Source organism: Stylophora pistillata, chromosome 4, assembly GCF_964205215.1.
Source record: "Stylophora pistillata chromosome 4, jaStyPist1.2, whole genome shotgun sequence".
Classification (NCBI taxonomy): Eukaryota; Metazoa; Cnidaria; class Anthozoa; order Scleractinia; family Pocilloporidae; genus Stylophora; species Stylophora pistillata.
The window spans coordinates 37,401,526-37,429,108 of NC_142522.1; the positions used below are offsets into that span (position 1 = coordinate 37,401,526).

Sequence of the window (27,583 nt, forward strand, 5' to 3'; positions counted from 1 at the left end):
TACGTTACGTTAAGATGGTATACACTTGGCCAATTAGAGTTGCAATGAAACTGCTGCCAATCAGACCCAGCTTCCACAACATTCAGCTTGCAAGTAATGTTATTTGAAGAAACTCGATCTTTCCTCGTCGAGGTTCAATCCCCTGCTTAGCTCAGTGATACTTTGCTTCTGCAAAGTTTCAATACCTCTCGAAACGTAAGGTGTTGTAGAAAACATATGGGGAAGGTGAAATTTTTGCTCTACCACTCTCAAAAGTATAAGTCTGTAAAACTATTAACCTGCTAAATCGTTGAAACAGGCTGCCAGCTTGACTTTGTCTCTGCTTTTGTTTGATTTCTCTGCTCTATCCCGTCGTAATTTTAAGGCTTTTTCCAGGAGCTCATAGCCTTCTTCAACACGTCCCTCGCGAACGCAACAGAACCCAAGCTTACTCAAGCACTGAGCCCGGTTGCCTTCATTCGAGTCATTATGTTTTGACTGGATGTCATTCGCATTTGACAGAAAACTCTTAGCACGATACAACGCTCTTGAACAAATGAAGGGTGAACATGTACAGCCTAAAACTATTTTCATTCCGATATGCGTTAGGCAAGCACTATAAAGAGGCATGTCATAGCGGCAACGACGCGCAAGGTTGCAAAAGAGCGACTCAAATTCCTGCTTCCTCATCATCTTTGCAAGAAACACGGCAGCCTTATTAAAGGCATTGATGCACTTCTCTCTTAAGGTTTGCTCTAGCTCATGATGGTCATCTCCACACCACGCTATGGCCTCTCGGATGTTGTCCTTCTCAGCTCTGTAATCTTCAATGGCAGACTTAGAATTGTTACTCAAAAATGTTTTGTAAAGGGTGACAGCCAAATCACTGTAGTGATGAATGAAGACTGATTTCATTTCATTATGTTCAGGCTTCAAAGAAAAGTAGTCCCTTATGAAAGGATGAAGGAAGTAGTGACAACTCTCTCTGTCGAAGCGAAGGAGACTGCTTTGCTTCAGGCAATTTAGATGCTTCTGCAAATCGCTTCCGATTAAAGACTCAAAGACTGTTCGGAACTGTTTCTGGGTGAATCTGTACGGAAATGTGGAGAACATAACAAGAATCCTTTGGTTTTCTTGACTTAACCGTTTAAAGCAGATTTCCAGACACTTATCAATGCGGTCTTCATTTGCCATAAATTCTGGGTTCAGTTCTTTAACGAGATCACTAGGTGAACTTGAAGAGAGTCTCTCAGTAAACTCTTTGGGATTTTCCCGTTTAAGAATCAAGAGCACAGTGCAAATTATCAGAGGAATACCGCCACAAACTCTGACCAGTTCTTTGATCAAGCTATTGTCAAGATTACCGTCACTCTTTGTAAACAGAGCAGCCGAGTCCTTGTCATTTAGCGGCTCTAAATCAATAACTTCGATTGGGAAAGACACAGAAAAATTGTAAGTTTCTCGAGAAGTGAGGACCAGGTGCACGTTTGAAATTTGTCCTATGTCTTTAAAAAAGGTAAAAAAATCATCCTTCAAATATTTTCCACGCATTTTTGCACAGTACGTCTTGGATTTCAGTTCTTCATCGTCACTAATCTGATCCTCAAGATGCATTAAGTCGTCGATGTTTTCAATGATCAAAATCACACTCATCCCCTTTAAGGAACAGATACGACGAAATACTTCAGTTACTGTATCTTCACCATGAGCGAAGCCTAAAGCCTCAATGATTTTGCTTGCCAGGTCTTCTACACAGCTAACACCACGCGGTTTGACATATGCGATAAACTTTCCTCTTTCGATCATCCTGTGAGCGAGCTCGATTACCGCCGATGTTTTTCCATATCCGGGCGGTGCTACAATTTCGACCGATTTGTTTGAAGTCAGCAGAGTTGCAATATTTTCGCAAATCTCATTACGCCCCACTAAGTCTGTTCGTTCTGGCAAGCGCCCGCAGTGACCAGTTCGTTTCATGTCTTCTGTAACTAAACAGTATAAAAAATATGATAAATTTATTACACGACTCGGGCAGTCAGAGGGCCAATAACTAAAATCAACCAATCAAAATGCTCTATTGCCGGTCCAATATTCTCTAAGTATTGGACCGGGCACTATCCCGAATGGTCCCGAATGATACCGCACTTGTGTCCCTTTGAACTTCAGTCGTATAATAAATCTCTTATTAACCAAGCTTGCTCGAGACCGTACTGGAAGAATATCGGCCCTCGGTCTATTTTGTACGGACCTCGCTGCGCTCGGTCCGTACTGTCAAGACCTCGGGTCGATATTCCCACAGTACGGCCCTCGTGCTTGGTTAATAAGATATATAAATTAACAGGGCATGCTAGATATATTTCTGCGCAATTTAAGGTATCGAAAGTGACTCAACTCGCCGCAATAAACAGCACTCATTCGTGCTTTGACGAATTAATGGAGACTTCTGAAGAAATCAACGACGATTTAGAGATTTGATGAACACTACATTAGCTTAGCATGTGCGTTTTAAGACCTTTCACATTTTCATAGTGAAACAGTGAAATGATCACCAAATAATGCCTAACGAGGCAGGCTTCCAATTCTAACTCCGGCAACAACGACGATTTACACGTTGCGCTGAAAGGGCTGCGATCTGAGGTTGGCAAAGACTGTAAACACATCGAGCTACTCGGGAAATTGTGAGGAGAAATGAAGGCTCACTTTTCTAAGCGGAGGTCTCTCAGGCGTTACTGTTGTAATATCTGAAACTCCCCAATAATTCAATTTACGGTATTCCCACTCAGTCATATACCAGGTAATAGTAAAATGTTAACATGAAAAGCTTCCGTCAGTCTTTGAGAAAACTGTAATCATGCTATTGATCACAACATTCGTTCTCGTCAAAACAAGCATGACTTTTGCAGTATGAGTTATTGAAAAGCCCCGTGATCACCTTTTGTTATTCTGGAAAACTTCTCTTGAAAGGTTTTCAGGACCCACTTGAATACTTGATACTTGAATTATATAACCTGTCTACCTGAAATCTCTTTTGTGAACTTTTTTACCTTTACTGGAAAGTGAAACAGACAGTGTCCTGCCTGTTGGATCGTTAATCGGCATTGCTTTGTTGAGGCTATCATGCAGCGAAGAATCATATCGTTGCAAGGATTGATCTAGAGAAAAAAAATTGAATCGATTAAATTTCAATTTGGAGCAATGCAAGAAGTAAAGTGTATAGGTTACTGTTGTACATAAGAAACCATCGGTAATCAGAGGAGGGTAATGACTTTTTGGGAGCCTTGTGATGCTGATAGCACTGGCTTTTGGCGAAAAGTGAGGAGAATAAAGGACATCGTTATCACTTTTAGATACCATGGCTCGGCCTAAGCTTTGAACTTACGAACTTTACGTTCTTTGTCAATAACTCAATATGCACACCCTGTTTTATAAAGCTCTGATTAAAAAAAAACCACAAACTTTACATATATTCTAGATCTGGCAACCGAAGATCACCTTGTGCCCGATTTCCATCTATAATAAATATTTCACGCTGATTTCAAAGAAAAATATTTATACATTAACTTCCCTTTTCCACTTACCCACTGAATCTATAAATTCCTCTGTTATGATTTTAATTGCATCATTTCGTTGTATCCGGTCCAGTGCTCTTACAACATCAGTTAAACGAGTATCAGGGAACTTAGCGGCCACCCATTTCATTACTTCAATAGTTGGACTAGTTCTCTCTGGCTCAGTCGTCATGCTCCCAAACTTTCGGATCTCTTCGTTTGGAATTTCCAACTTGAAAGCTAAGTGTTTCCAATTCTCTACGGCAGGTACTACACGGTTGAGTTTATCCGCCATCGTTTGCAGGAACTCCGATCCTGGTATCATGATATCTTTGAGTAGCACTTCATCTGCATTAAACAAAGGTCATCAGTAGTCAGTGTTGGAATCCAATAACTACCCAGAGATAATGGATATGACTGAACAGTAAGTACACACAAGACCGGAGATGTAAAGCCTCAGCCGCGAGGTGACGGGGTAAAAGCCCCAGTTGCAAAAGAAAGATATGAGGAACGACATGGCAATGGGTATGGACACTATATCTGAAGTCTTGCATGAACTTTGCGACAAATTACGGGAAGAAAAGCTTTCAGAGGACTGGTCAGGGTATAAGGCACATAATCGACGTCCCAAGAGGTAACATAAACTGAAGCAAAATTGAAAAGCATTATTCTCATTATCACTGCAGCCAATGTTTTGTCAAGGGGAAAAACGCCAGATATGAAAAAGTGACAAAATACAGCAAAACATATCTGTGTTCTTAGGAATATTGTAATTTCAAGTTCATATTATTCTATACGCTTTAATTGCGATTTACTTCCTTTAAACCGTTAAATATCATGACTCTGGCTAAAGTTGAACTACATGGCGACTTTATCTTAAAAAATGATTGTCGGCAGTGGAGGCTAAAGGTCTAAATATTATATGTTGAGTGCGCGTCTAATTGGAGACGTTCATAAATTGAAATCAGTTTCCTATCAAAGGAAAGATGATGCAACTGTCAGGTTGTTTTAGTATCTACTTAAACAAAGGGGGAAAGAAGTAAGTAAGAAAAAATAATTCTGCCCACAAAATTATCTCAAGCGCATGAGAGTTGTAAATTCAATTCGATACTTAATCACACATAGATTCTCAACCCAAAGTTTTAATTGATAATCATTCAAAATCTTTCTCACATGGAATCGGATCTTAAATCTCGAATTAGTGGTATGTCCTACCTTCAAAGTTCTGCTTCGCTATGAAGTCTAGTAAGTCTTGCCTGGTCATCAAACAAAGGGCATCCACAACTTTCTTCAACTTCATTTGTGGGCGAGTAGCTTCCAGATACTGAAACAATAAGTTAGTCGGGCTTTCCGTTGAAGCTGCCCCTATCTTCCAACATTCTTTCCTTGACACGCCAAATTTTATCGCCAGGTTGTACCAGTTTCCGAGAACCAGTGATGTCCCATCCAATGCTAAAGCAATTTGGTCGAGAATTTCTTTCTGAGGGGAAGTCGGAGTTTTTGGATCTCTCGATGTTATTACCTCTCGAACCTTTTCATCGTCCTTAAAGCCAGCTATAAAGACAAATGTTATCAGTGTCATACTGAGACTAATAAAAGCCGCGGTACCTCATCAGTCATCAATATGTACTTTTAAGAGGGTCAATCGTTGGCTAAACTAATCGCCACACTGTAAGTTCCCTTTTACATGAGGCAATAAAACCTCTATTACTAAATAGGAAGCTTTACAGAAATCAATGGTAGACTTAGGCTCGTGTGTGTTCATTCAATTCAGCCATAAGATCAATCTTTATATATTTTGAAAAGGACAGTTATCATCATTATCATTACCGTTAATGCTATCATCGTTATTATTATTGTTTCTATCATCATTATTGTAATTATCATTGTTGAGGTAGATTGCGTTGACACTTCATTAATACCATCATGAGCTTCAATGAACAGATTATAATTATCCTAGGACAAAAATACGAGCATTCTGTAACAACAGCAAAAACCCTCTTATATAGCATTTAATGTATATGTGCACGATCCTTCGCAGTAAAGCACTATTTAAGCAATAGTGAAAATCAGACCTGAAAAAAATTCAGGCCTGTACGGGATTCGAACCACTGACCTCTGCGATACTAGTGCAGCGCTCTACCAATTGAGCTAACAAGCCAACTGGGAGCAGGCCATCAAATTAATTCGACATAAACCCGTAGATGATAAATCAAACAACAAACATATGAAATACATATGTGGTTCGAATCCCGTACAGGCCTGAATTTTTTTCAGGTCTGATTTTCACTATTGCTTAAATAGCTTTACTGCGAAGGATCGTGCACATATACGTTTCATAACCGCAGTTCATATATATGTATTTCATATGTTTGTTGTTTGATAGCATTTAATCTTAAACGAAGAATTTTATTGTAGTGAACGTATGGTTTGAAAAGTACAGAGAATATCACATTTAGTTGGGACTTATATGGCCACGTGATACTTTTATACCATTCTCGCGAAAGCAACTATGTATATATGAGTCTCTACTGCGAGGATCGTGCAGCATACGAAAGCAACTATGTTTGATAGATTATAATTAAAGAATAAAAGACAACTGCATCTTCTTAATTGATTCATAAGAAAGAACGTAGTTACCATTTGTGATCAGTACATTCAGATCATTCCTATTGATCTGAGTCAATTCTTGTCGAAGTTGTTGAATGCTTAAGTTTGGTTGCTTGGCCTCCAGGTAATCGAACAATTGGATGGTAGGGCTGTAGTCATTGTACTGTTCCATTCGGCTAATTACAGCTTCATCAACTCGCAGTTCTCGAGCTAACTGTGTCCAGTTCGGTATCAATCGCATTTTTCTGTCTAATAAGAGTGCCAACCGGTCCATAAGGTCTGGTTTTCCCGCCAGGATCGTGCGTAAATCTGATCCTAATTGTGAATACGTATAAGGTGAAATAAATATAGAATACTTCATGGAAAGTGCGCGCGTACGGTGTTTACACACGAGTTGTGGCGTATCAGCAATCAAAAAAGTGAGCGAAGCGAACGAGTGAGATTTCTGATACAAAACAAAGAGTGTGTAAACACCGTACAAAGCACTTTGCATGTGGTATTATGTTTGTTATATACATACTGAGATTGAACACCCTCCTTAACTTATGACAAGCTTTATTTAAACAAATGTGGTCAAACAACAATCACTGAGAGAAAGCAGCTTCGTAAAAAGGGAAAGAGCTCAAATAAAATCCAAAAGTTATGAATCGTGGATAACGAAACGCTTTCCGCTCATGGCTTTCGTCGAGACAGGAACTTTCAATATTAACGATGGAAGAAATGCGAATAAAAACTATTTGCAAAGCGATGGCTTGTGCGGTGTACAAAATGCGGTGTGTAAAATCCAAAAGTTATGAATCGTGGATAACGAAACGCTTTTCATTCATGGCTTTCGCCGAGACAGGAACTTTCAATGTTAACGGTGGAAGAATTTGAATGAAAACCATTTGCAAAGCGATGGCTTGTGCGGTGTACGAAACCGCGCCAACCAGCCTTGGATGAAAACTTCAACTTGCCGTATGGTTCACACGTGAAAAAACGTGATCCACGGCTCCTGATTGGACGTATCGCTTTTCTCACATGTGGGAAAAGCGATACGCGACATTTGATTGGTTTACATCGGTTTGCGAACAGAAATTTACCCTGCGACTTTTCAGTGTGTAAATCTCAGTATGTATGTAATAAATCAGCGTACGGACACACAAATTCAGCCCGTAAACATCTCTTTTGTCGCAGCCTACCATGAGCGTACCTTGCAACAGAGCGTACCTTAAGCTTGGCGAAAATAAGAAAAATCATAAATTCAATGTTTTTACAAAACTGAGTCCCTAAACCGGTTTACATTTTAAATCTAAGACATAAGAGTTAGGCCACAATATATATAAGTTAACTCGACCGATCATTTTCCTTCTTATTGATCTCCAATCCTAGCAACAGTCATTGAATTACCTCTTTCACGACATCGACGATTCTGAAGGCTAAAAAGAAAATTTCCATGAAAATTAAACAGAATTATTGAAAATGTTGGGTCGCTGTATTGTTTCTCAAGTTTACCTAAGTTGGTTACGATCTTTTTTAATTTTTCTCATTCACAACCTTCGGCCCTCGTTTGCAATATTTTCATTTGCATATTGTACTCAGTTGCGTGACCTAGTCTAGTCTCCTTTGTTTAATGCAACAAAAGTAATTAATTAGGCAAGGGGTCTATCATGAACATAGCCGCTTGTTTAAAACCAAAAACGTCAATCGAAAGAATACGATTACCTCACAAATTCCTAATTTACGGTTATCATCTCTAAGTATAAGTTAAAAGCACAATAACGATGTGCCCCAGTGAGACTTTAAATCGGACTGTTACATGTTTCATGGCACTGTCATGGTAATGAAGTGTTTCGAATATCCCTAAAACTGCTGAAATTGTTTCTGAACCAATGAGAAACTTCAGTTCAGTAGTCTCTCTTCGTCATCATTAGTTTTGTTTGGCAACTTTCGAAAGGTAAACTTACCATTTTTACGAGCTTAATTTCATTTCCGCTCATGTTCCGCATATTTGACGAAAACGAAATATTAAAATGGTCTCTACGTTGAGATCGCTCACAGCTTTGGCAAAGGATGTATTATTCTTACTAAAATCAAATGTGAGCTGTCCGCGTTTTCAAGTTAAAACCCGCTCCGAATTAAAAGCGAAAATGTAAAGATTCCAAGATTTCACAACAAGTACAGTACGATCCATCTTCAGAAACCGGAAAATATTTGCATAACACTGTTATTCAAAAGTGAAAATTCAACCCAATGGATGAGAAAAGCATTACCTACCAGTCGAGAGGGGAACATGACGAAAAGGTTTCATAAGAGTCAAGCTGTAAGCCTCCATTCCTGTATGCTAATTAGAAGAAATTCATTTGAAGAAAGTAAAAGTTTGTGCTGTTGAGTCGAACAACAGCTTCACAAATCTCCGTTATTAGCGGTAGCGGTTGTAGGAATCTTGGTCGTAAATCCTACTGAATTAGCTAGGAGTAACCGAGGTGTGTAACCGCAGATTATTTACACGAGAGATATAGCACTAATCTACCGACTTAGATCAACGAGAAAACTCGTCTTTGACGATATTAACCTCCAAAATCACTTCCTATGGTTTTCATCGATCTCGAAATTGCATCGAAGTATAGCCGGAGGCGGGTACCCTACTCGAGACCATTTTCTACGTTCCTTCGCAGGAGCGCAAAATAGTTATGAAAACTAGTAGCCGTTATAACATTTAATTCTATCAGAATTGAAGCTAATCGGTTTAAACTATAAAATGTTTTAGTGAGAAAAAGGTCAACAAACACCTTCCCTCCCTCCCCCTGCCCTCCCCAGCCTGGAGGCTTGTTTATGTGAGCCCGCGGTCAACCAGGCTGGATCGATTTCCGATCAGTTTTTCGCTTTCATTTTTGGAAGGAATGAATGAGATATCGTGACGAGGCAGAAATTGACGGAAGTTGAAGACCATGGACGAAAGTTGCACTCCGTGAACCGGACCGGAAGTGATCTGTGACGTTCCTTGCCACCCCTCCCCGTTTCGCCGTAATAGTAGAGTTCACATAAACTTCGATTCTGCTCTTAGCATGTGTAAGGAACGAAATAATGTTTTTAAGGTGTAATAAATAAATTAACATCGTCATAATTTCGCAACATTAATTATGCATTCCATTACATAAAGACTAAATATAACGATTTCTTTACAACACTTAAGCAGTAAAAGCAGTGTGCACCATGGGTTAAATAATCAATTCTTTGCAATTTCTGATCATAATGTCAAGTCTTAACATGACCAAAAAACAAACAATCAGAGATCTTCATTTTCTTTCTTAGAATCCTTCGGGATTTGATTTCATTCTAAATTTTAATAAAAAGTTCTACTGCCCTCATTTCATTCAGCATGAAAAGTACTACATCAAGGCGGGATGCATCATAATCAACTTGTATCTCAGATTATAACAATACTAAGTTTCAATGAATATTCACCCTTTTGCTCTCAGATCTTATTAGTAATTCTCCTTACTGTCTGCTATCCAATTCTAATAATGTGAGTATGGAGACTTTGGTATTGGATCAACTAATAATCTCTTAATTGATGTTGTTCTCCATCCTTATCACTTGTCTGCTTGATATTCTTTTGAGACTGATAGAAGAAATTCTGTCTTGGTCACTTGTGGGAGTGAAAGGGTTAAGTATTTGGCTGTTTATGTTTTTTATCTCATTTTGAAATAAAGTTATCTTGTGTTAACTTCAATTTTTTTTTAGGTGAATATGACAATATAACCACCCAACATTCCACCCTAGTTTTCTTATCCTAAGACACTATCCATTTTTTAGGAAGCAGGGGGGTGCTCCTAGGATCTAATGGGGGAGGGCACGCAAAAATAATTGGGCTTTAAAGCACAAAAAGGTCAGCCCAAAAATAGGTTCTAAATGGGAGGTCACCCTCTAATAATCACTATAAAGTGTACTCATAATGGCATAAAAATTAAGGCCACATTTCCTATCCCATTACCCCCAAAATAGCATTTCTGATTTGCTGAAAATTAAAATTTTCCCTAGGGAGCATGCGCATGATCCTCCCCCCATTGTCTGTTATTTAAATACAGTTAACACACATTATCATAATGTCCATTCTTGAAAACAAAATACCAGTACCACAGCACAACATCAATAACAATCTTTTTTTCCCGTTAGTTGTGATGACGTCGACCAGCAATAACAAGTACCACAACAATTTCATTACCATTACATGAATGAACTGGCTTTAAGTGCCTTTTGACCTCCTTCAGGTACATTTTTTAATTGTTTAGTGACCCGGTTAACAAACATTTGGTTTTGAGACCGAGGTATTTGCAAGCAGGCTGGAAATTTTACTCATCAGAACGTATCAGCCCAGACACCAAGACACAACACTTTCAGCACCTTCTGGCCTGGGTGTTTTTCCTCCACAAGTCAATTTGACCAAGTTTGTGCCAACAGCCTCGCTAAAAGATCTCTGCTTTCTTTGCTTCAAATAAAAAAAAAAAGATAACTTCTCTTTCGCAGCAAAGCTGTGCAGTTATGGGCCTTCTACAGCCTTCTCCTTCTACAGGAGAAGAATACCAACCTATAATAGCAATTGGGAAACCACGCTAGCATACAACGCTATGACAGTCTCAAACCCGTTCCAAGGATCTCGAAATAAGTTGCACGGGTATTCTGGGGAACCTTAAGTACTTTTTTAATACTGGTGTCCAGGATGAGATTTCCTACATGAACAGGGTACAAAATCCGTCCCAGGTCCTCTGCCAGGCTTTTATGAAGAGGTCCTTAAATTGCATGTCCTAAGCAGAATCTCACTAGCTTCTAAAAACGTGAGAGAGATGAGAACGACGAGGACTAAGACTAGTCAAAGGGGACGACAAGAAGGCAGTAAATGGGCGGGTAGACTCCCTGTAGCAAAAATGGCTGCAACCTTTCGTAATGCATCAGCGATTTGTTTCGTCTTAAAATCATAAAGATCCTAGATACACCTAGTTTTGTCTTGAGATTCATTTGGAATTGTTTATTTAGCAGTTTGTTGCAAAAGGGATTAAATAAATAATATTTAAAAAAATTAAATAAAAAATTTATTTCACCTACGCATCACATAGAAATCGACGATTGTAAAATCAATCCTCGCAATTCATGTTTCTCAGGGAGGTAAGTTTTATTTTTTTTTTCTCTTTTTTGCCTTGCTTTTTCTGTGCAAAACTGCTTTCTGCTTTTTAAGAAATGAGAAAGTAGAAGGGAGTTGTACTGATCGATTGACTGATTGACTTACTCAACGACTGATTGTCTGACAGGGATGCAGATAGAAAAGCTGACAGACCGCTTGATTGATAGGCGTGCCGCATCCCGAAGTATGCATCCTTCATCTTCACCGTTTAATTGTTGTGTAATATAAAACATTTTGGAAGGCTTCTGTCTTAAAGACTCGGCTCGCTTTAAAAAAGCGCGATAAAATTTTTTGTTGATCGACGTTTCTTTCAAATCATGGTGTGTAAATTAAAAAAAAAATTTGTCAGACTTCACGCCGCTGACAAAAATTTGTCCTGCTCCGAGGAAGGGCGACGGCACCTTCGAAGATAGGTATGGCTTAACAAAATTTGGACAAAACAAATCACCATGCGTGTTTAATTTGTCTCGCAGAAATAATGACAGATTTTCTCGCAAAATGAACAAATTTTTCCCAGTGCGCCCTGGCCCTAAATAACTAATGCATTAATCATTTTGATTGATTAATCTATTGACAAACCGATTTTCAATCGGTCCGCCTTTGTAGACAAAAGTTTTTCATCAAGATCTGAATTTCGTAGTTGATTAGTATGTACAGATCTACTTCGGTCCAACGGCTGTGATCAAGAGAGATTTTCTTAAAGTCTGAATTTCCCTGTTAACTGCAGGGGAGTGTTTTAAAAATGCTCCCAGTCGAATTCTAGTTCTTGGGTTCCGATCATTTCTGAAGGAGCTTCCCAAGAATCTAACTTTTTCGCACACTCAACCGAGCGTTTCATTTCTTCTTCCGCCTCCTCGATTCTTCCAAGACCAAGAAGGGCAATGGACATGGCTTGGTGAGTGTAAATCAGCTCGTCGTACGTGTCTAATACTTCTTCTTGTAAACCAACTGCCTCTTCAAGATATTTAAGGGCACTGAAATAGATACAGTGGTAAATGAAGCACTTCCTCGAAGTTCTTTCTCCTTAGGTGTCAGAGACTGACATCTTTCTGATACATTGCTATACATATGAAATCTAAATTGAATGTTAAGATCTGTAAAGAGTAGAAACCATTCAAGAAAGACAGTGTTCGTCCGTCTTGCTGTTCAAATCATAGCCTTACGGTGCAAAAAAGGGAGAAAACACATTCGCAGTATAATTTTGACTTACAGATAGTTCAGCTTTAGATCAATCATAGGAGTTTTTCAAGATGCAAGGAGGTTCAAAATGCAAGGAGGTTCACGTGGCAGCAGCACAACCAGATAATAAGACATAGGAAGTGAGTCAACAAGTAAAACGACAGCTAGCTCGAGCATCACACTTGTCTGCGCTACATTACACATTAACAAGTCGTCGTCACGCAACTACGTAATTGGCCTTTTATGGAAATGACTGTGCTCCTCTAGGCTTGAAATTTTGACAGAGTTATATTAATTACAAGAAGGAGCAAATGCTCATATTAATAAAGGTTTTTGTATGCCGTCGTGTCGAGGTTCCTTATTCTCCCTTCTGCTGTTAACTTTTGATGAGAGGGTGTGGGATCTATAAAATGCTGAATAATAAATAGCAGAGTATCTTTACTCACGTTTCGTAGTTCTGTTTCGCAGTGAAGGCTACACCTAGATCGTAAAGAGACCTCGCTGTTTCCTGATGAGGCCCCAAAAGTTTTGCTCGCATCTCTACGGATTTACCGATATATTTAATGGCGTTATCGTAGTCGCCCAAAGCGTGGTAGCTGTTACCAATCCAGTTGATTGTCGTTGCCGTAAACGGATGGTCACCGAGGTTCTTTTCATAAACAGGAAGTACATGTTGCAGCCTTGTATGGATAGCCAGCATATGGTTTCGCTGCACCATTTGAGAAGCTAAAAGTAAAACAAATAAAGTGATAAATTTAAGGAGTTCAATGACATACCGACTTCCTTTATTCAAAATTGCGCTTTTCTCTTCTGAGACCTGCTCTAACCTTAACAATTAAGAGCCATTTAGGAAACTAGAGTGAGGTGGGGCTGTTTAGTTCTTTCTACATACGAACCTATACCACCATCTCTGTAGATGTACGACGCCTAAGCAATTTTGATCTTGCTATGCTTTGCCAAGCTCTCCCAAAATATCAGTGGATCCTATATATACAATCAACAGGTTTTACAGCATAGATTAAATGGAGATGACATGTTTCAAATAATTCCTTCTCAATACTGTTCATTCGTAAATATCTAATATGATGAAAAAAATGAAATAGAATAAAAAGGAAATTGTCACAAACCTGCCAAATCATTGATACAAGCGGCCAACATGACTTCGTCTTTGCTCCTCTTGGATTTCTCTGCTTTCTCCTTTCGCAATTTCAAAGCAACGTCGATGTATTCAAAACCCTTTTCAACGCGCCCCTCGCGAACATAACAGAATCCAAGCTTGCTCAAGCACTGGGCACGAGTTGCGTCGCAAACACCTTTAGCTGTTGACTGAAGCTCATTTGCTCGAGTCAAAATTTCCTTTGCTTGATTTAAGGCTCTTGGACAAATATAAGGTGTACATGTACAGCTTAACACAACTTTCATTCCAATGTTAGTCAAGCAAGCACAACGAAGTTGCATGTGAAAGGCACATCGACAAGCAAGCTTGTAAAAGAGCGACTGAAACTCTTGTTTGGGCATCACTTTGGCAAGAAATGTAGCTGCTTCATTGAACGCGGCAATAGCTCGTTCTCTTACGGTTTGTTCAAGCTCAAGATGATCACCTCCACACCAAGCCATGGCTTCTCGAATGTTGTCCTTTTCAGATCTGTACTGATCAATTGCTGTCTTGCAATCTTTAGTCAAGAATGTTTTGCAAAGGGATACAGCCAAGTCACTGTAGTGACGAGTGAAAATTGATTTGGCTTTTCTGTAATAGGGCTTCAAGGACAAGAAATCTATAGTGGAACGATTAAGGAAATACTGACACTTTCTTCTGTCGTAGCGAAGGAGATTACTTTCCTTAAAGCAATTCAGACGCTTTTGAAAATTATCAGCTTCTGGTAAACCAAAGACTTTTTCAAATTGCTCTTGCGTGAATCCGAACGGAAATGTAGAGGCCATCACCACAATCTTCTGATTTTCTTCTTCAACAATTACATCTGCCGTTTTTAAGGACAAAGCATATATAACATTGAAGCCTTCGCAAGTATCGCAGCCGCCCACTAAAACTGTTCGATCTGACAAACCTCCATAGTAACCAGATTCTTCCTCCACTTTTACATCTGAAAAGGGAATAAAGGGGACATACATAATGATAATTGAACTGAATGGAGTGCAATTTGGGCTGAAATCATACGCGTGATTTGAAATCACAAGTATGATTTCAGACCAAAATTGCACGACACAAGGTTTAATTACCACTTTATTGCATCCATTTTGAAATACAGGACTTAGTCAATCCAAATATTTTATTGATGCAGTACTGACTGAGCAAAAAAGTTGCAAAGTTTGCCAAATGATACTCTTTGTCTTTCATTTTCCTGCAATTTGATTGATCACTTTGAACAAGCCTTGAAATCTGAGTGGTTGTTTGTTTTAAGTGTAACTTCCTCATTGATTGGAAAAAAGATGCGATTTAGAGCAAAAAATGGTGCGATTCGTGAATAAATCGCACCAGTTAGAGCCAATCAGATTACAGGGACCACCAGTGATTTCAAAATGGATGTAATAAATGACTTAAGTAACTTTCCTTCTTTGCTAACCAGCAAAGAGTTATCATTTCCCTGTTAGGAAACCGAAGCAAGCTTTTCTCCTTCCTTTGCCCTTGTCATGGACTTTGAATAAGTGCATACTAATATCATTCCTTTTATGCCGCAATGTAGACTGAGATTTTTTAAGACATCAAGTGGGGAAGAGAAAATCTTACACTGCAATAGAACTATAACCCCATTATCATTGTTTCTCTGGTGCAAAGTACGTAGCATCCTTCAAAGATACTTTTCCTAACTAGGATTATAATTTTTTTCAAGAGCTTTTCCCTTAAAGCACTAATTGAAACATACCGACAGAAATCGTTCTGAACTTCTTAACCACTTTCCTTACAACACATTCACAAGTTACGGGATATTCGTGAAATGATGATTTTCTTACCTTGATTGGGACGAGAACCATTTTCTGCCTTTTTGTGGTTAGTAGATAGCACCTGACCTGTTGAATCTGGCATTGTAAAGCTCTCTTGAGTTAAACAACTTAGTTCCTCTAAGGCTAAATCTGAAACGGATAAATTAGACTATCCATCAAGACTAGTCAGTTTTTTTTTAACCATTTAAAGCACATGAATGTGTAGAAGTTCATGCATATTCAATACACGATATCAACTTGCAAACACAATATGCGATATCAACCTGCGTACACAAGACATAATTACATGTAAGAAATAAATATCATAGTGTCCTCTGCATACATGTGCACATTGGGCTGATGGTGCAATTGCAAGAACGCGAACAGATAAGTTAATGAAAAACGTACAATTTTCTGCAAGACCCAATAGACTCTTTTAAACCATCGTGCTCTCTTGAGGTAGCAATGCACTCACCGACTGAAAGCTCCCTAAAAGCGCTAAATATTTCCTAACAACGCATTCACAAATTACGGTATTGTCGTGAAATAATGTTCTTTTTAACTAGACTGGGACGAGAACCATGTTCTTTCTTTTTGTGGCTAGTATCTAGGGCGGATCCAGGGGTGGTTCGGGTGGTTCGGTGGAACCCCCTAAATTTTCCTTCAGAACGCTGGAAATCATGTTTCCGAAGACCTAATTTTCAAAATCTCGGACTCCTCCGGATGGGGACAATTCTCCGAACCCCCCTTGACTAAATCCTGGATCCGCCCCAGAGTATATAGCACCTGACCTGTTGAATCTGGCTTTGTAAAGCTCTCTTGAATTGAACAACTTAGTTCCTCTAAGGCTAAATCTAAAACGGATAAATTAGACTATCCATAAAAACTGTCCAGGTTTTTTTAACCATTCAATGCACATGGATGCGTAGAAGTCCATGCATATTCAATATGCGATATCAACCTGCATACACAAGACCCATAATTACATGTAAGAAATAAATATCATAATGTCGACTGCATACATGTGCACATTGGGCTGTTACCGCCGCATGGCTGTATTTGTCTCTTTTGTTTGTTTTCTCGTTTGTAAGCGCATTTTTTCCTCTCATTATCGCATTCTTTGTCTTTTTCTTCGCCTTTACCTAATCAATATTCTGTTGGGTGTTTTCGCATAATTTCGTCTCGTTAATGCCTTTTTGCATGCGTTTTTTAGCTCACTTGTGCTTTGCCATCGCCACGTTTCATTTGTCCAGTTCGCTTACCGTCTTCTCCGCTTTTCGTTTTCGTGTTCCTAGCTGTCCTAGTCATACAACGTTTCCACCGCTTGCTTCGCATCGCTTTTCGCTTATATTGTACATTTCGTGAAATCGATTAAACGACATGTAGCGTGTTGGACGTTTGACTACAATATGGACTGATGGTGCAATCACTATAATGCTAACAAAGCGCTAAATATTTCCTAAAAAACACATTCACACATAACGGAATTGTCGTGAAATAATGTTCTTTTTACCTTGACTGGGACGAGAACCATGTTCTGCCTTTTTGTGGCTAGTATACAGCACCTGACCTGTTGAATCTGGCATTGTAAAGCTCTCTTTGGATGAACCATGTTCTGTCTTTTTGTGGCTAGTGCATATTACCTGATCTGTTGAATCTGGCATTGTAACGCTCTCCTGGGATGAACTACTTAGTTTCTCTAGGGCTAAATCTGAAACAGATAAATTAGACGATCCATAAAAACTGTCCAGGGTTCTTTGAACCATTCTCTGCACATGGGATGCGTAGAAGTTCATGCATATTCAACATATGATATCAACCTGCGTACACAAGACCCCTAATTACATGTAAGAATAAATATCATAATAGCGACAGCATACATGTGTACATTGGGCTGATGGTGCAATTGCAAGAATGCCAACAGACAAGTTAAATGAAACAATTTTTTCTGCGAGGCTTAAAAGTTCTCTTTAGGCAGTAATGCACTCACCAACTGTGTCTGGATAGTACTTTGATATTATCTGAATGGCATCATTACGCTGAATCTTATCTAATGCCTCAGCAAGATCACTTAATGTTTTTCCAGGAAACCGAGCGACCACCCATTCCAGGATTTTTTTTGTAGGACTTTTCCTGGTTTGCTCAAAGTCAGCAAAATTTCCATATACATAAGCTGGGATTTTCAGCTTCGATGCCACATGTCTCCAGTTTTTGATGCCAGGTCCTTCACGATTAAGTTCTTGGGTCATCCTTTCATGGAGGTCCGATCCAGGGACGATAATATTCTTAAGAACCACATCATCTGAAGAACAACAAATGTATCATGAGATCATAGTTCGTCAACTTTCTCTGTAGAATGCCAGGCTTTTCATACCTTACCAAAATTTGCTATTAATTTGGTGCAATAGCTAATATAAAAGCCTACAAGTTTTCCTGTAATTACCTCCTTCACTAGACCAGGATCACAAGGTTTGTATTCAAAAAAAAAACTCAGGCCTCAGTGACATAAAATTTCCTTTTTTCTTATTAGGTTTTTTTTTTTTTTTTTTTTTTCCGATATACACGCTCATCACCTCCTAGGTTCTGCTCCAGAAGGAAATTAATGAGATCCCCCCTCTCAACAGATTCCAGAGCTTTTTTCAAACTCGAAAGCGTCATTTCTGGGAGAGAGGTAGCCAAATACTGGAACAGTTTTCCAGCTGGACTTTCCATCGATTGTCTCTCCATTTCCCGGCAAGCATCTCGGGACACACCCAATTTCACTGCCAAGGTTTTCCAGTTTGACAGAACCAGTGAAGAATCGTCCAAAGCCAAGGCAATTTCGTCCAAAAGATCAGCTCTAATTGCATCTTTGACTTTTTCAGAGTCACCAGAACTGGCTAAAAGATAAGTTGAAAAAATTTAGAATACAGAGGAAACACTGATTTTCACAAAGAAAACATAGAATGTATACACAACCGAAGAGCTTCGCCAAAGCAGGATAAAGTATCCTCTCTTGCCTTCTCTTAAACTTCAGTCATGTTGCACTTGCACCATAACTCATAACTTGAATGAATTTGCACTGTATCATTTATATAATCAAAAATAAAAATACGCTTTTTAACCTTGAAAAGAAAGCTTATGTCTAGCATTTAACATTTAACTATAGCGCGTTCACCACGACTCACAACAGTCATAAGCTGAAGAAAGCCAGTACACTTTGGATATTGGTTTCGGTTAGCATTTGACAAAACTATCTCATGAGAGCTACAACAAACAACCACACAAGCTGTATCATAAAGGAGTGAAAAAAAAGCTTTTCAAAATTCATTCTGATGGTTTCTTCAACCTATGAGGATGGTGAAGGGGCCACCTTCCTTCCAAAATTTGCCAATCAAAAGCAACAAACCTCAGCACACATGCCGATTAGTATTTCCCTGATTTCCCTCGGTTATTTATTATTTCCAAGGGGCAGTTACAATTTGTCTCGATAATGATACCTTCTACGGCCAGCAACCTTACAAGGTCGTTTCTCTTTATCTCCACAAAAGCGTCTTTTAGATGTCTAATTGTCAAATCTGGTCGTTTCTGCTCGAGATATTCAAATAATCGGATGGTAGGACTGAAGTCGCGGTACTGTTCTAAGCGTCTGATTACATCCACGTCGACCTCAAGTTCTGCTGCCAAGTGTCTCCAATTTGGTATCGATCTCATTTCTCGATCCAAGCACAGAGAGAACTGTTCTATGAACTCTAAATTGCTTCTTAAAACTGTTTGGATCGAACGTAACTTAGACCCTGAAAATGGCAGACAAATTAAATCAAAAAAGTTGTGTGGGAATGTTTACCTCGGTCTTAAACGTAAATTCTCGGTAATTTACACTACTGATCTCTTTCTTAAAAACGAGCACATTTAGCAAGTCAGCTACGGCTTCACTCTATGCGTTCTGAGATTAAAATGTTGGTGCCGATAAAAAATAAGACTTAGGTGCAGTTTTTAGTGTCAAACTCGTCAGTACGGCCAAACAAAAATACTTTTATGTGTATTCTTCTTTGTTTATGTAGTCAAGGTTCGCTAACAACGAACTGAAATTACCATTATGAAGGTGGTTTTCTAATAACATTAAATTCGCGTACATCGATAAATATTACTTAGCGACAGAATAAGGTGCAGTTTTTAGTGTCAAACTCGTCAGTACGGCCAAACAAAAATACTTTTATATGGATTCTTCTATGTTTATGTAGTCAAGGTTCGCTAACGATAAACTGAAATTACCATTATGAAGGTGGTTTAATAATAACATTAAATTCGCGTACATCGATAAATATTACTTAGCGACAGCTCAAACAATACAACTGTAAAATTCTTCCTAAGAAGTATCAAGAATTATTATTTGCGTGGCTGTACACTCTGAATTGGATGTTTATAAGACGTTATAAAAATTAAGTTCTGCACGATTCGACGAGTCGACTAGATGTCACGTTACCTGCATAAATCACGGCGAAAGACATTTCTATTCCAATGATCCTTTATCTGTGTTTAAAACCCATTTCTGCTTCTATAATAAAACAAACCGTATTCTTTCGAACCTTGCTAAAATGATAACAGCGTTGTGAATTATGGAGAAACCACTTCCGTTTTCTACCATTTTACTGTGTAACTTAAACACGATGGCGCGCTGTTTTCACTCACGTGACCAAATTTCTTTATCGTCATGGTAACCCACTTCATCCGCCATGTTGGTGTTCCATGATAATCAGCTCTGAGTATTGTGACAGGAAACATTTGGAGCACATTTTACGGTTTTGAGAAGACAATCGTGTAATATTTATATTTTCGTTATCACAGTCCCTTGCCTTGTCATTAGCTGTGGAAAAAAAACAGGGAAGAAAGGGTCTAACGTCGAAAAAGTAATGTTTTTTCGTGTCCCACGTGTTCAGTATAGTCAAGGAGAGTACACCGAAGAACTTACTTCTGAGCGAAGAAGAATGTGGATCTGTGCGATAAGTAGAGATGACTTAGCTGATGATATTTAAGAACGCGATAGTGTCTGCAGCCGGCACTTCGTTTCAGAAGAAGCTGCGAAAGATTGGGATCGATTCAACGTACACTGGGTCCCTACCCTCCATCTTGAGCATTCAAGTATGCAGGTCCATTGCATCGGGCAACTATTTTATTTTCACTATAATAAAGTGGGTATTCTTTCTCTTCAAAAATTCTTTAACTGTAGATGTACCTTAAGCAGTCTAAAATTTAGGAAACATTTTCAATATACCAGATTTTAAAGACTGATATAAATGGTTTCTCATTTTAGGGACATCAAATTGCATTGTTTCAGGGTGTATACCATAAGCAAGGCATGTGGCAAAGGTGGCAGCAAATACTCCACAGTCACTGCTATTTGTCTGTTGTTGCACAGGGACAACTTGAAATGCTAGTAAAATTTGAATGTCCAACAAGATTGAGTACCTGCTCTTGTACTTCATTTAGAATAATGTTATGATACAAACATACAGGTTGACAGTGCCATCTTCACACCCTACTCAGCTTACACATACCCAGTGGGCATTGCCAGTATGCAGAATCTGAATAAATTCCCCAATAACCTGATTAAGTTTCTAAAGGGGCCTAAAGTTGGTCTCTGAAAGCCCTCCACATCTGGATTAATGTTTCTTAGACAAACATGTACTTCATGGATAATATCACAGTCAAGCCAACCATTGGGTGATGAAATCAATTGGTAATGCCCATCATCCAGCTTTGCAAGTGATGCTGACTTTTCTGAAGAGTATTTTGAAATACCAGTTATTGCAACACTATCATCAGATGCATTGAAAGTGTCACTAACAACCTTTGTTCAGTTTTTCCTCCTGATTAACACACTATACATTCCCAAGTTATCATTGCATTGTTCAGCACCCGCTTGAAGTATAATCAGGGCAAATTAAAAAACTTTCTACCTTGACAAAATGGGTTGTGGGATTTCAGCAGTTTATCTGAACAGTGGGTTCTGTTTGCATGTGCAGATAAAATCTAATTTGAGAGCTTCATCCAAAATATCTCTTGTCTGTTTGCATTTTTATTTTTCATTTTTCGCTGCTGGTGTTTTTAGACACAGGTGACAAAACCACTTGTTAGGTACTTTTGTAATTTTCAAACAAGATAAATGAAAAGTAGAGATGGGACATGCTTGGTTTGTGCATGTTAACACAGGCCCTCTAGCTGTCAGTGTTCAAAAACAAGAAAAAACAATTGGGATAAGGGGATGAATGAGACAAACTTCACTTTTTGAGTATACCACCTTCCCAAAATTTCTGGTAGCACACAGTATCTCCAGAAGTGATTAAGTTTGGAAACAACAGAGTGCCAGTGTCTGACATCAGGCAAAATTCTTTCACAGAAGAGATCAATTTGCTCACGAAAACCACAAACAACAAAGTCACAATAAAGCTTTTCAGCAGTGAATATTTACTGTTGGATTTGGTAAAAGTAGGCATGAGTTGTATTTGTTAATATACAGCTCCAAGTCTATATCCTTTAAACAATAGGGGCTTTTGACCTCCCTACATCCATTCCCACAGCAATCACACCACAAAACGTTAGGTGTGGCATGTAACCATGGATATTGTTTATTGATAAACGTGCCACATTTCGTTACCTGAAAGTTGATGTGCTTTTCCTCCATGATCTTTTCATAAGTTTCAATAGCAACACTTTCATGTTTATAACCATGTTCTGTAGACTTCTATACGCCTTAAAATAGTCTTTACTGTAATAACTCGTGTCAATCACCAAAAACAACAACAAATCCATCGATTCGACCAGAGGCAGGCACTCTGGATCGTATTTTTTGTCTGAGAACAAGAGAGGATCGATTCCAACACAAGAAATCTTCTCTAAATAACGTTTTTTCACGTGGGGATCGAGCGTGTTCGCATAATCAGAGAGAGGATATCCCGCCATGTTGAAAAATGTGGAACACCAATATGGCGACTCAACTTTCCCGCGAAATTTGTGACGTCATGTGCAAACGCAAGGAAGTCTTCCCTGGGAAGACCTGCGCTAATTTGTCACTCACCATTGACGTGCGCGGATCAAATTTAAAATGGCGGCCGATTTGAACACTCGAAAGGTAAGGTATACGAGAATTGCTGTGCCTTTCCTGTCTTTACTTGCCTTAGAATTGAAATATCTTTAGCTAATACCAAGTAGTACTTCACAGATTAGAATTTTATTAGACGAAAGTTTAATCGAGGAACTGAACGGTTGGCTTACCGTGAACAACGGGGAGATCGTTCGAGTAGAGAGACCACGAAAGAAAAAATCAACGCCAGGGTAAGTTGGCTCTTCAAAGAATCATATTTACAACAAGATTACAAACTGATATTATTCCACTATTCGCACTGTATATGCCAATGTAATGTCAAGTCCGATCCGAGGGGGTATTGTATAACACTGTCAGACCGTGTTACATAAATAATATTCAAAGTGCTGTTTCCAATGATCGGGAACTCGCAAAACGGATAAATAATTCAAGGCCATATTTTGGGTCATACTTTTTAATCTAAGTTGTATGCCCTTTTCTGCTAGCTACAAAATCTTATGGGTTTTTTAGTTTGCCGAAACATATATTTACCCGCCATTTGCAACGTTCTCGAACGATGTCCTTACAGCGCTTTACCAGTTCAAAACAGGTTATGTTCTCATGCATCATTCTAATTTTGCTTTCTTTGACAGTTTCCGAAGACAAGGAAGCCACGGAAAATGCAGCGGCAACATGTGTCGAGCTGCAGCACGAGCTCATTAGTCAAGAGATCGACAATAGATGTTTTTATACAATTCTAAACCGCCACGGTTTATAGCGCGATCTTATTTACATAGCCAGGAAGGAAGCATTGGGATGTTAGGTGGAAGATGTTTGAAAGGTCATGCCAGTCTATGTTGTGGAAGATCTTCGGAAACGGTGGCCAAATCCTGATGGAGTGCCCTACTGTGCTCACCGTCGTTCATAAAATCAGCATTACAATACTCCATCAGCACTTCCCTCCAAAATAGTATACATTTCTTTGTATGGTGACAATAAGGTACAATAGAAGCTATATTATTTCACAATACACTGTATGCCCTAATTCTGAACTCCACTATGCAATATCTTGAGGGATTGATCAGCATTTTCCATGTTCTTCTTCCACTGCTGGTACCTTAGGTTGTGATCCTACTAGGAGAAAAAAAAAGGAATTGGGTTGTAGTTTATTTCCTCTCAATAAAGATTATACACAGATGCTATTTATAATAATTGTCATTGAGTCGCAAAGATTTCTGAGCATATGAATCCAAAATGATGTCATCATTCAAGAGAATTAAATGAGCATCATCAACTGAAAAAAGGAGTCATTTCAACAGAAAATGGAAAAGCAACTGAAATAATACTTTGCCTTGAACCATCCTTGATCATCAATAAACTCATTCCAAGACCAAAGCTACATCATCTCTGAAAAGGAAAGCAAACAAGTAGTAGCCTTATATCGTGACACTTTAAGAGCTTCTGCAAACAATCTAGAAGCTGCCAAATACACACTAGGCAAGGCATACGGCAAAGCCTACAAGCATCGTCACTATTTTAGACATGTAAATACAAGTACTGTCTTGAATAAAATAGATGCAAATGTGAAAGAGTCACTGATTTCAAATCAATTCAGTCTTGATAATAAGTTGTGATTGATCATGACCATAGATAGATTACAACAATAACAACTTTATCAGTGAGGAAAACAATGTCAATGTGTTGTAAATTGTAAAGTGCACTCAATGCATGACATGACACGAGTGAATGATTTAGTACTTTTTTTGATCAACAAACACCAAGTCTTGTTTATGTTTGATGCCTTTAGATCATTAGATAACATGCTGGTAACAGATTAAATAAATTATTACAAAACTGAAGAGCACCACACAGTCATTGACATATGAACTTTTAAAAATACTTACCATGCCAGGTGTCAAAGGAATTCTTGATGCCTCTGCTCAAACCAATTTTTCAATGATCATGGGCCACCTCTGTTAAGTTGTATGCTAAAAGCAGGGGTATGTTTGATATGTTATGGTTTTTAGTAAGACAGGAATCCCACATCATTACAGCCAAAATGGAGAAACAGAGCTATCAATTTATTAAAAATGCTGCGGGGGGGGGGGGGGGGGGGCAAAAATCACAAAGACGACTGATAAGATGATAGAAGTGGAAACAGGCTTTCAGAAAAGTGAGGCACAAGTTATCAAATTCATGGGGCTTAGCATTCAGTTGGAATTGCTTACCTCATAGAAATAGCTGTCACTGTAGAAAGCAGTCATGTCTGGCATCTGTTATCATACACTGAAAGAGTAATTAGAATAAAAAATGAATGGAAGGAAACTGAGCATTGAAGGTAACTTGAATGAAGGTACAAAATGACCTAGCACTGCATAAGGTGTTATTTCAAATTTTGCCCACTGCAAATAACTTCAACAACACTGAACACACACAAGGAACAAGAAGCTGGTTGTATGTCAACTTACATCCCCACTTGCAATATAGCCTTGCGTAGCTTTAACTTCTGCCCTTGCACCAGCCATTGCCTTGTTGCACAATTCCTGAACTACAGACCTATATCCAAATCCCTGGTCTTTATATACTGCCAAACAAAATGATACAGCCCAATAAGCTGAAAGGTACTGTAAAAGCTAGATTTAAATCATGATATATATCTTGTTAACCAAGTGCGAGGGCCGTACTGGGAGAATATCAGCCCGAGGTCTTGACAGTATGGACCGAGTGCAGGGAGGTCCATACAAAAAAAGAGCGAGGGCCGATATTCTCCTAGTACAGTCCTGAGCAAGCTTGTTTAATAAGAGATTTATCATACAACTGAAGAAAGCTTTTTCACAAGTGCAGGATCATTCAGGACAATGCCCAGTCCAATACTTAGAGAATATTGGACCGGCAATAGAGCATTTTGATTGGTTGATTTTAGATACTGGCCCTCTGGCTGCCTGAGTCTTGTAATAAAGTTTATTACAGACTTCACAACACTGCTGTTAAAACACAGGGAGGATCACATCCTAGAAATAGTAAAGATAGTGTACAACAGTGTATACGTTAAAAACCACATACTTGTGTCTATTGTTTTGTCCATCACACAGCCAATGCCAGCGGCCTCAGTAAAACCATGATATTGAGTTTCAGTAAGTCCAGTACATGTGAATGCAGGAACCATTCTGCAAATGTATATTTTCTTAGTATCACTCATCTGAGCATACAGATTTATTACAAGAAACGAAAAACATGGGAGAACAGAATGGAAAGCCATAATTTACATAATCGAAGAGGATATATTTGTACATGTAAACTCATCATATATATATGTGAGAAACTTTCCTAGGATATTTTTCTTCGATAATGCTTACTTGCAAAGTAGATCATGTACATATTATACTCACCTAACATTGGCGTAGTACTTTGCAGGGTGTCCCAAAACTCCAAAACTGACCCAAGTAACTGAGTCATTACACACAGGGAACTTCAATCTTACAAACATGCCCTTGAATTGAAAAAGTAGCTGAAGCCCATTTGCAATCTTCGCCACAAAATTCACAAAATGGATTCTCGGCCATTCCAGCACATCAGTCTTGGTGATGGATAGCTACTATCCACAGCTGATGAACAAATCATTTCAAAATACGAGAGAAGTCTTTCCATTAAATCAGTATTTTGCGTCTGTCTACCTATACCAAGAGCCGATTTAGCGTTGCTTATCCTCTGTTTGATAGCTTCCAAACGACTTTGCTAATCCTTTTTTACTTCAATTGTCAGACTGAAAATGGGTTTCGTTCCGCTGGATCTCGCCGTTCATTTGCACGTTTGTTGATTTTTCTACGTTTCTTTTTATCTGGAGGGGGAAAGCTGTCCATTTTCCGAGTCGAATCGTAGAATAACCTCAACAAAAGGTCTCACACTAAAAGAAATTCTCTCAGACAACTCCGATCTTACGAAGCGAAGTGACGATTATTTCGTTCGCGTTACTGCTCAATCGGGCCTAGAATATATAGCATATTGGCGCATAAATTCACTGGAACACTGCTTGCCACGGTACCAGTGAAATGAAGACTCACAATAGACAAAGATAGCCCCACGGATAGCCTGTTGGGTAGGGGAGGCTCAAAATGGCGGGCGATTTGAATTTGACAGCAACAACGCAAGTTTTTTACACGAAACGAGGAAATATTGTACTGCAAACAAAACTACTCACAGAAAAATAACTCTACTGATATTTTGCGACCGTTTCTGGGTATGTTTTATTGCTTTTGACAAGTATAACAAATACTAAGTGTTCGTTGCGGTTCTCCTCATAGTTCGCCCGTGATCTTTATTTTTTGGGGTGAATTCAAAATTAGGGGTAGGAGCTAATGCCCTTTTATAGCGCGCCTTCGTGTTTAAGTGTCTGATAAGGCATTTTATTTTTAGTAGCAAAACACCGGAGATTTCATGGATTCCTAAAATCTATTCCTTATACGTTGCTTGCTTCAAACGAAGCCAGCTATTCTATATTTACTGCGGAAATATTTTGTAAGTAAGTTTATTTGATCCAGTGATTCTAACATGTCAAAGATTTGCGCCGATACGCATTCAGATATTACTTTAGGTAAACAAACGATGAATATATCCCTCTTCGCGAGACAGATCGAGGATATAGTTACTTACCAGTGGAAGAGACACTCACACCAGACCGAGGCATCATAGATTCAAAGCCGTCGCTTTCTTCGGCTAACGTCGCTCTCTGTTATCACAAACATGACGAAATTTCTTTATTTAATGCTCGTTGCTGTTAGTCCCGAACGTAGACATACGAATCTCTCGTCGTCACTGTTGTCCTAATCACAGGCAGCCCAAGCTCACTGCTAGAAAAGCGGACGTGACTCTTACCGTGTTGCGCAACGTTTTATATTTATAAAGGCTTGTATGGGATGTTATCGGTTTGCCTTAAAAGAGAGAAAAAAAAGTCTTGTTTTGAAATAAAATGGAGTCACCTTATTGCCTTGTTGTTTTCTTTGTTGATTCCTAGCGTCTCAGACCATCGCTTCAAAATGGTTTGAGACGCAAGGAATCGACAAAGAAAACAACAAGGCAATAAGGTAAGCCCATTTTATTTCAAAACAA

At 38.8% G+C, this 27,583-nt stretch overlaps 2 protein-coding genes, 1 long non-coding RNA gene and 1 pseudogene across 8 annotated transcripts in view; 1 reads left to right on the forward strand and 3 right to left on the reverse strand.

The window, feature by feature from the left end:
• Positions 1-8,727, reverse strand: part of LOC111328786 (uncharacterized) — a 9,672-nt gene extending 945 nt beyond the window's left edge. The window contains exons 1-6 of the mRNA XM_022933287.2: positions 8,391-8,727; positions 6,165-6,449; positions 4,740-5,078; positions 3,555-3,872; positions 3,021-3,128; positions 279-1,964 (exon numbers count right to left, since the gene is read on the reverse strand). Coding sequence (XP_022789022.1) covers positions 279-1,964; positions 3,021-3,128; positions 3,555-3,872; positions 4,740-5,078; positions 6,165-6,449; positions 8,391-8,448 — 2,794 coding nt within the window. The 5' untranslated portion in view covers positions 8,449-8,727. The remainder of the gene's footprint in view (positions 1-278; positions 1,965-3,020; positions 3,129-3,554; positions 3,873-4,739; positions 5,079-6,164; positions 6,450-8,390) is intronic.
• A 569-nt stretch (positions 8,728-9,296) lies between these two features.
• Positions 9,297-11,222, forward strand: LOC148733571 (uncharacterized). Its single transcript, XR_015999616.1, has 2 exons — positions 9,297-9,782; positions 10,293-11,222. It is a non-coding gene; the product is annotated as an uncharacterized LOC148733571 (long non-coding RNA).
• Positions 11,223-11,724: 502 nt separating this feature from the next.
• Positions 11,725-27,234, reverse strand: LOC111328789 (uncharacterized). 5 transcript variants are annotated; one of them, XM_088755846.1, is made up of 11 exons: positions 27,128-27,234; positions 19,880-19,951; positions 18,894-19,190; positions 17,988-18,293; positions 17,405-17,716; positions 16,928-17,125; positions 16,206-16,268; positions 15,445-15,564; positions 13,602-14,576; positions 12,921-13,200; positions 11,725-12,269 (listed from the first exon to the last, which is right to left on the reverse strand). In XM_088755846.1, the coding sequence occupies exons 2-11, from the start codon at positions 19,902-19,904 to the stop codon at positions 12,032-12,034; spliced, it is 2,814 nt and encodes a 937-aa protein (XP_088611972.1). In that variant the 5' UTR covers positions 19,905-19,951; positions 27,128-27,234; the 3' UTR covers positions 11,725-12,031. The 5 variants fall into 5 exon arrangements, with proteins under 5 accessions (XP_088611972.1, XP_022789027.1, XP_088611973.1 ...); XM_022933292.2 differs by lacking the exon at positions 27,128-27,234 and having other exon boundaries at positions 19,880-20,080; XM_088755847.1 differs by lacking the exons at positions 16,206-16,268; positions 27,128-27,234 and having other exon boundaries at positions 19,880-20,079.
• Positions 22,606-26,465, reverse strand: LOC148733572 (uncharacterized; annotated as a pseudogene). Its single transcript, XR_015999615.1, has 6 exons — positions 25,867-26,465; positions 25,541-25,644; positions 24,946-25,061; positions 24,706-24,763; positions 24,382-24,465; positions 22,606-23,884 (listed from the first exon to the last, which is right to left on the reverse strand). The product of XR_015999615.1 is annotated as an uncharacterized LOC148733572 (transcript).
• Positions 27,235-27,583: the final 349 nt, after the last annotated feature.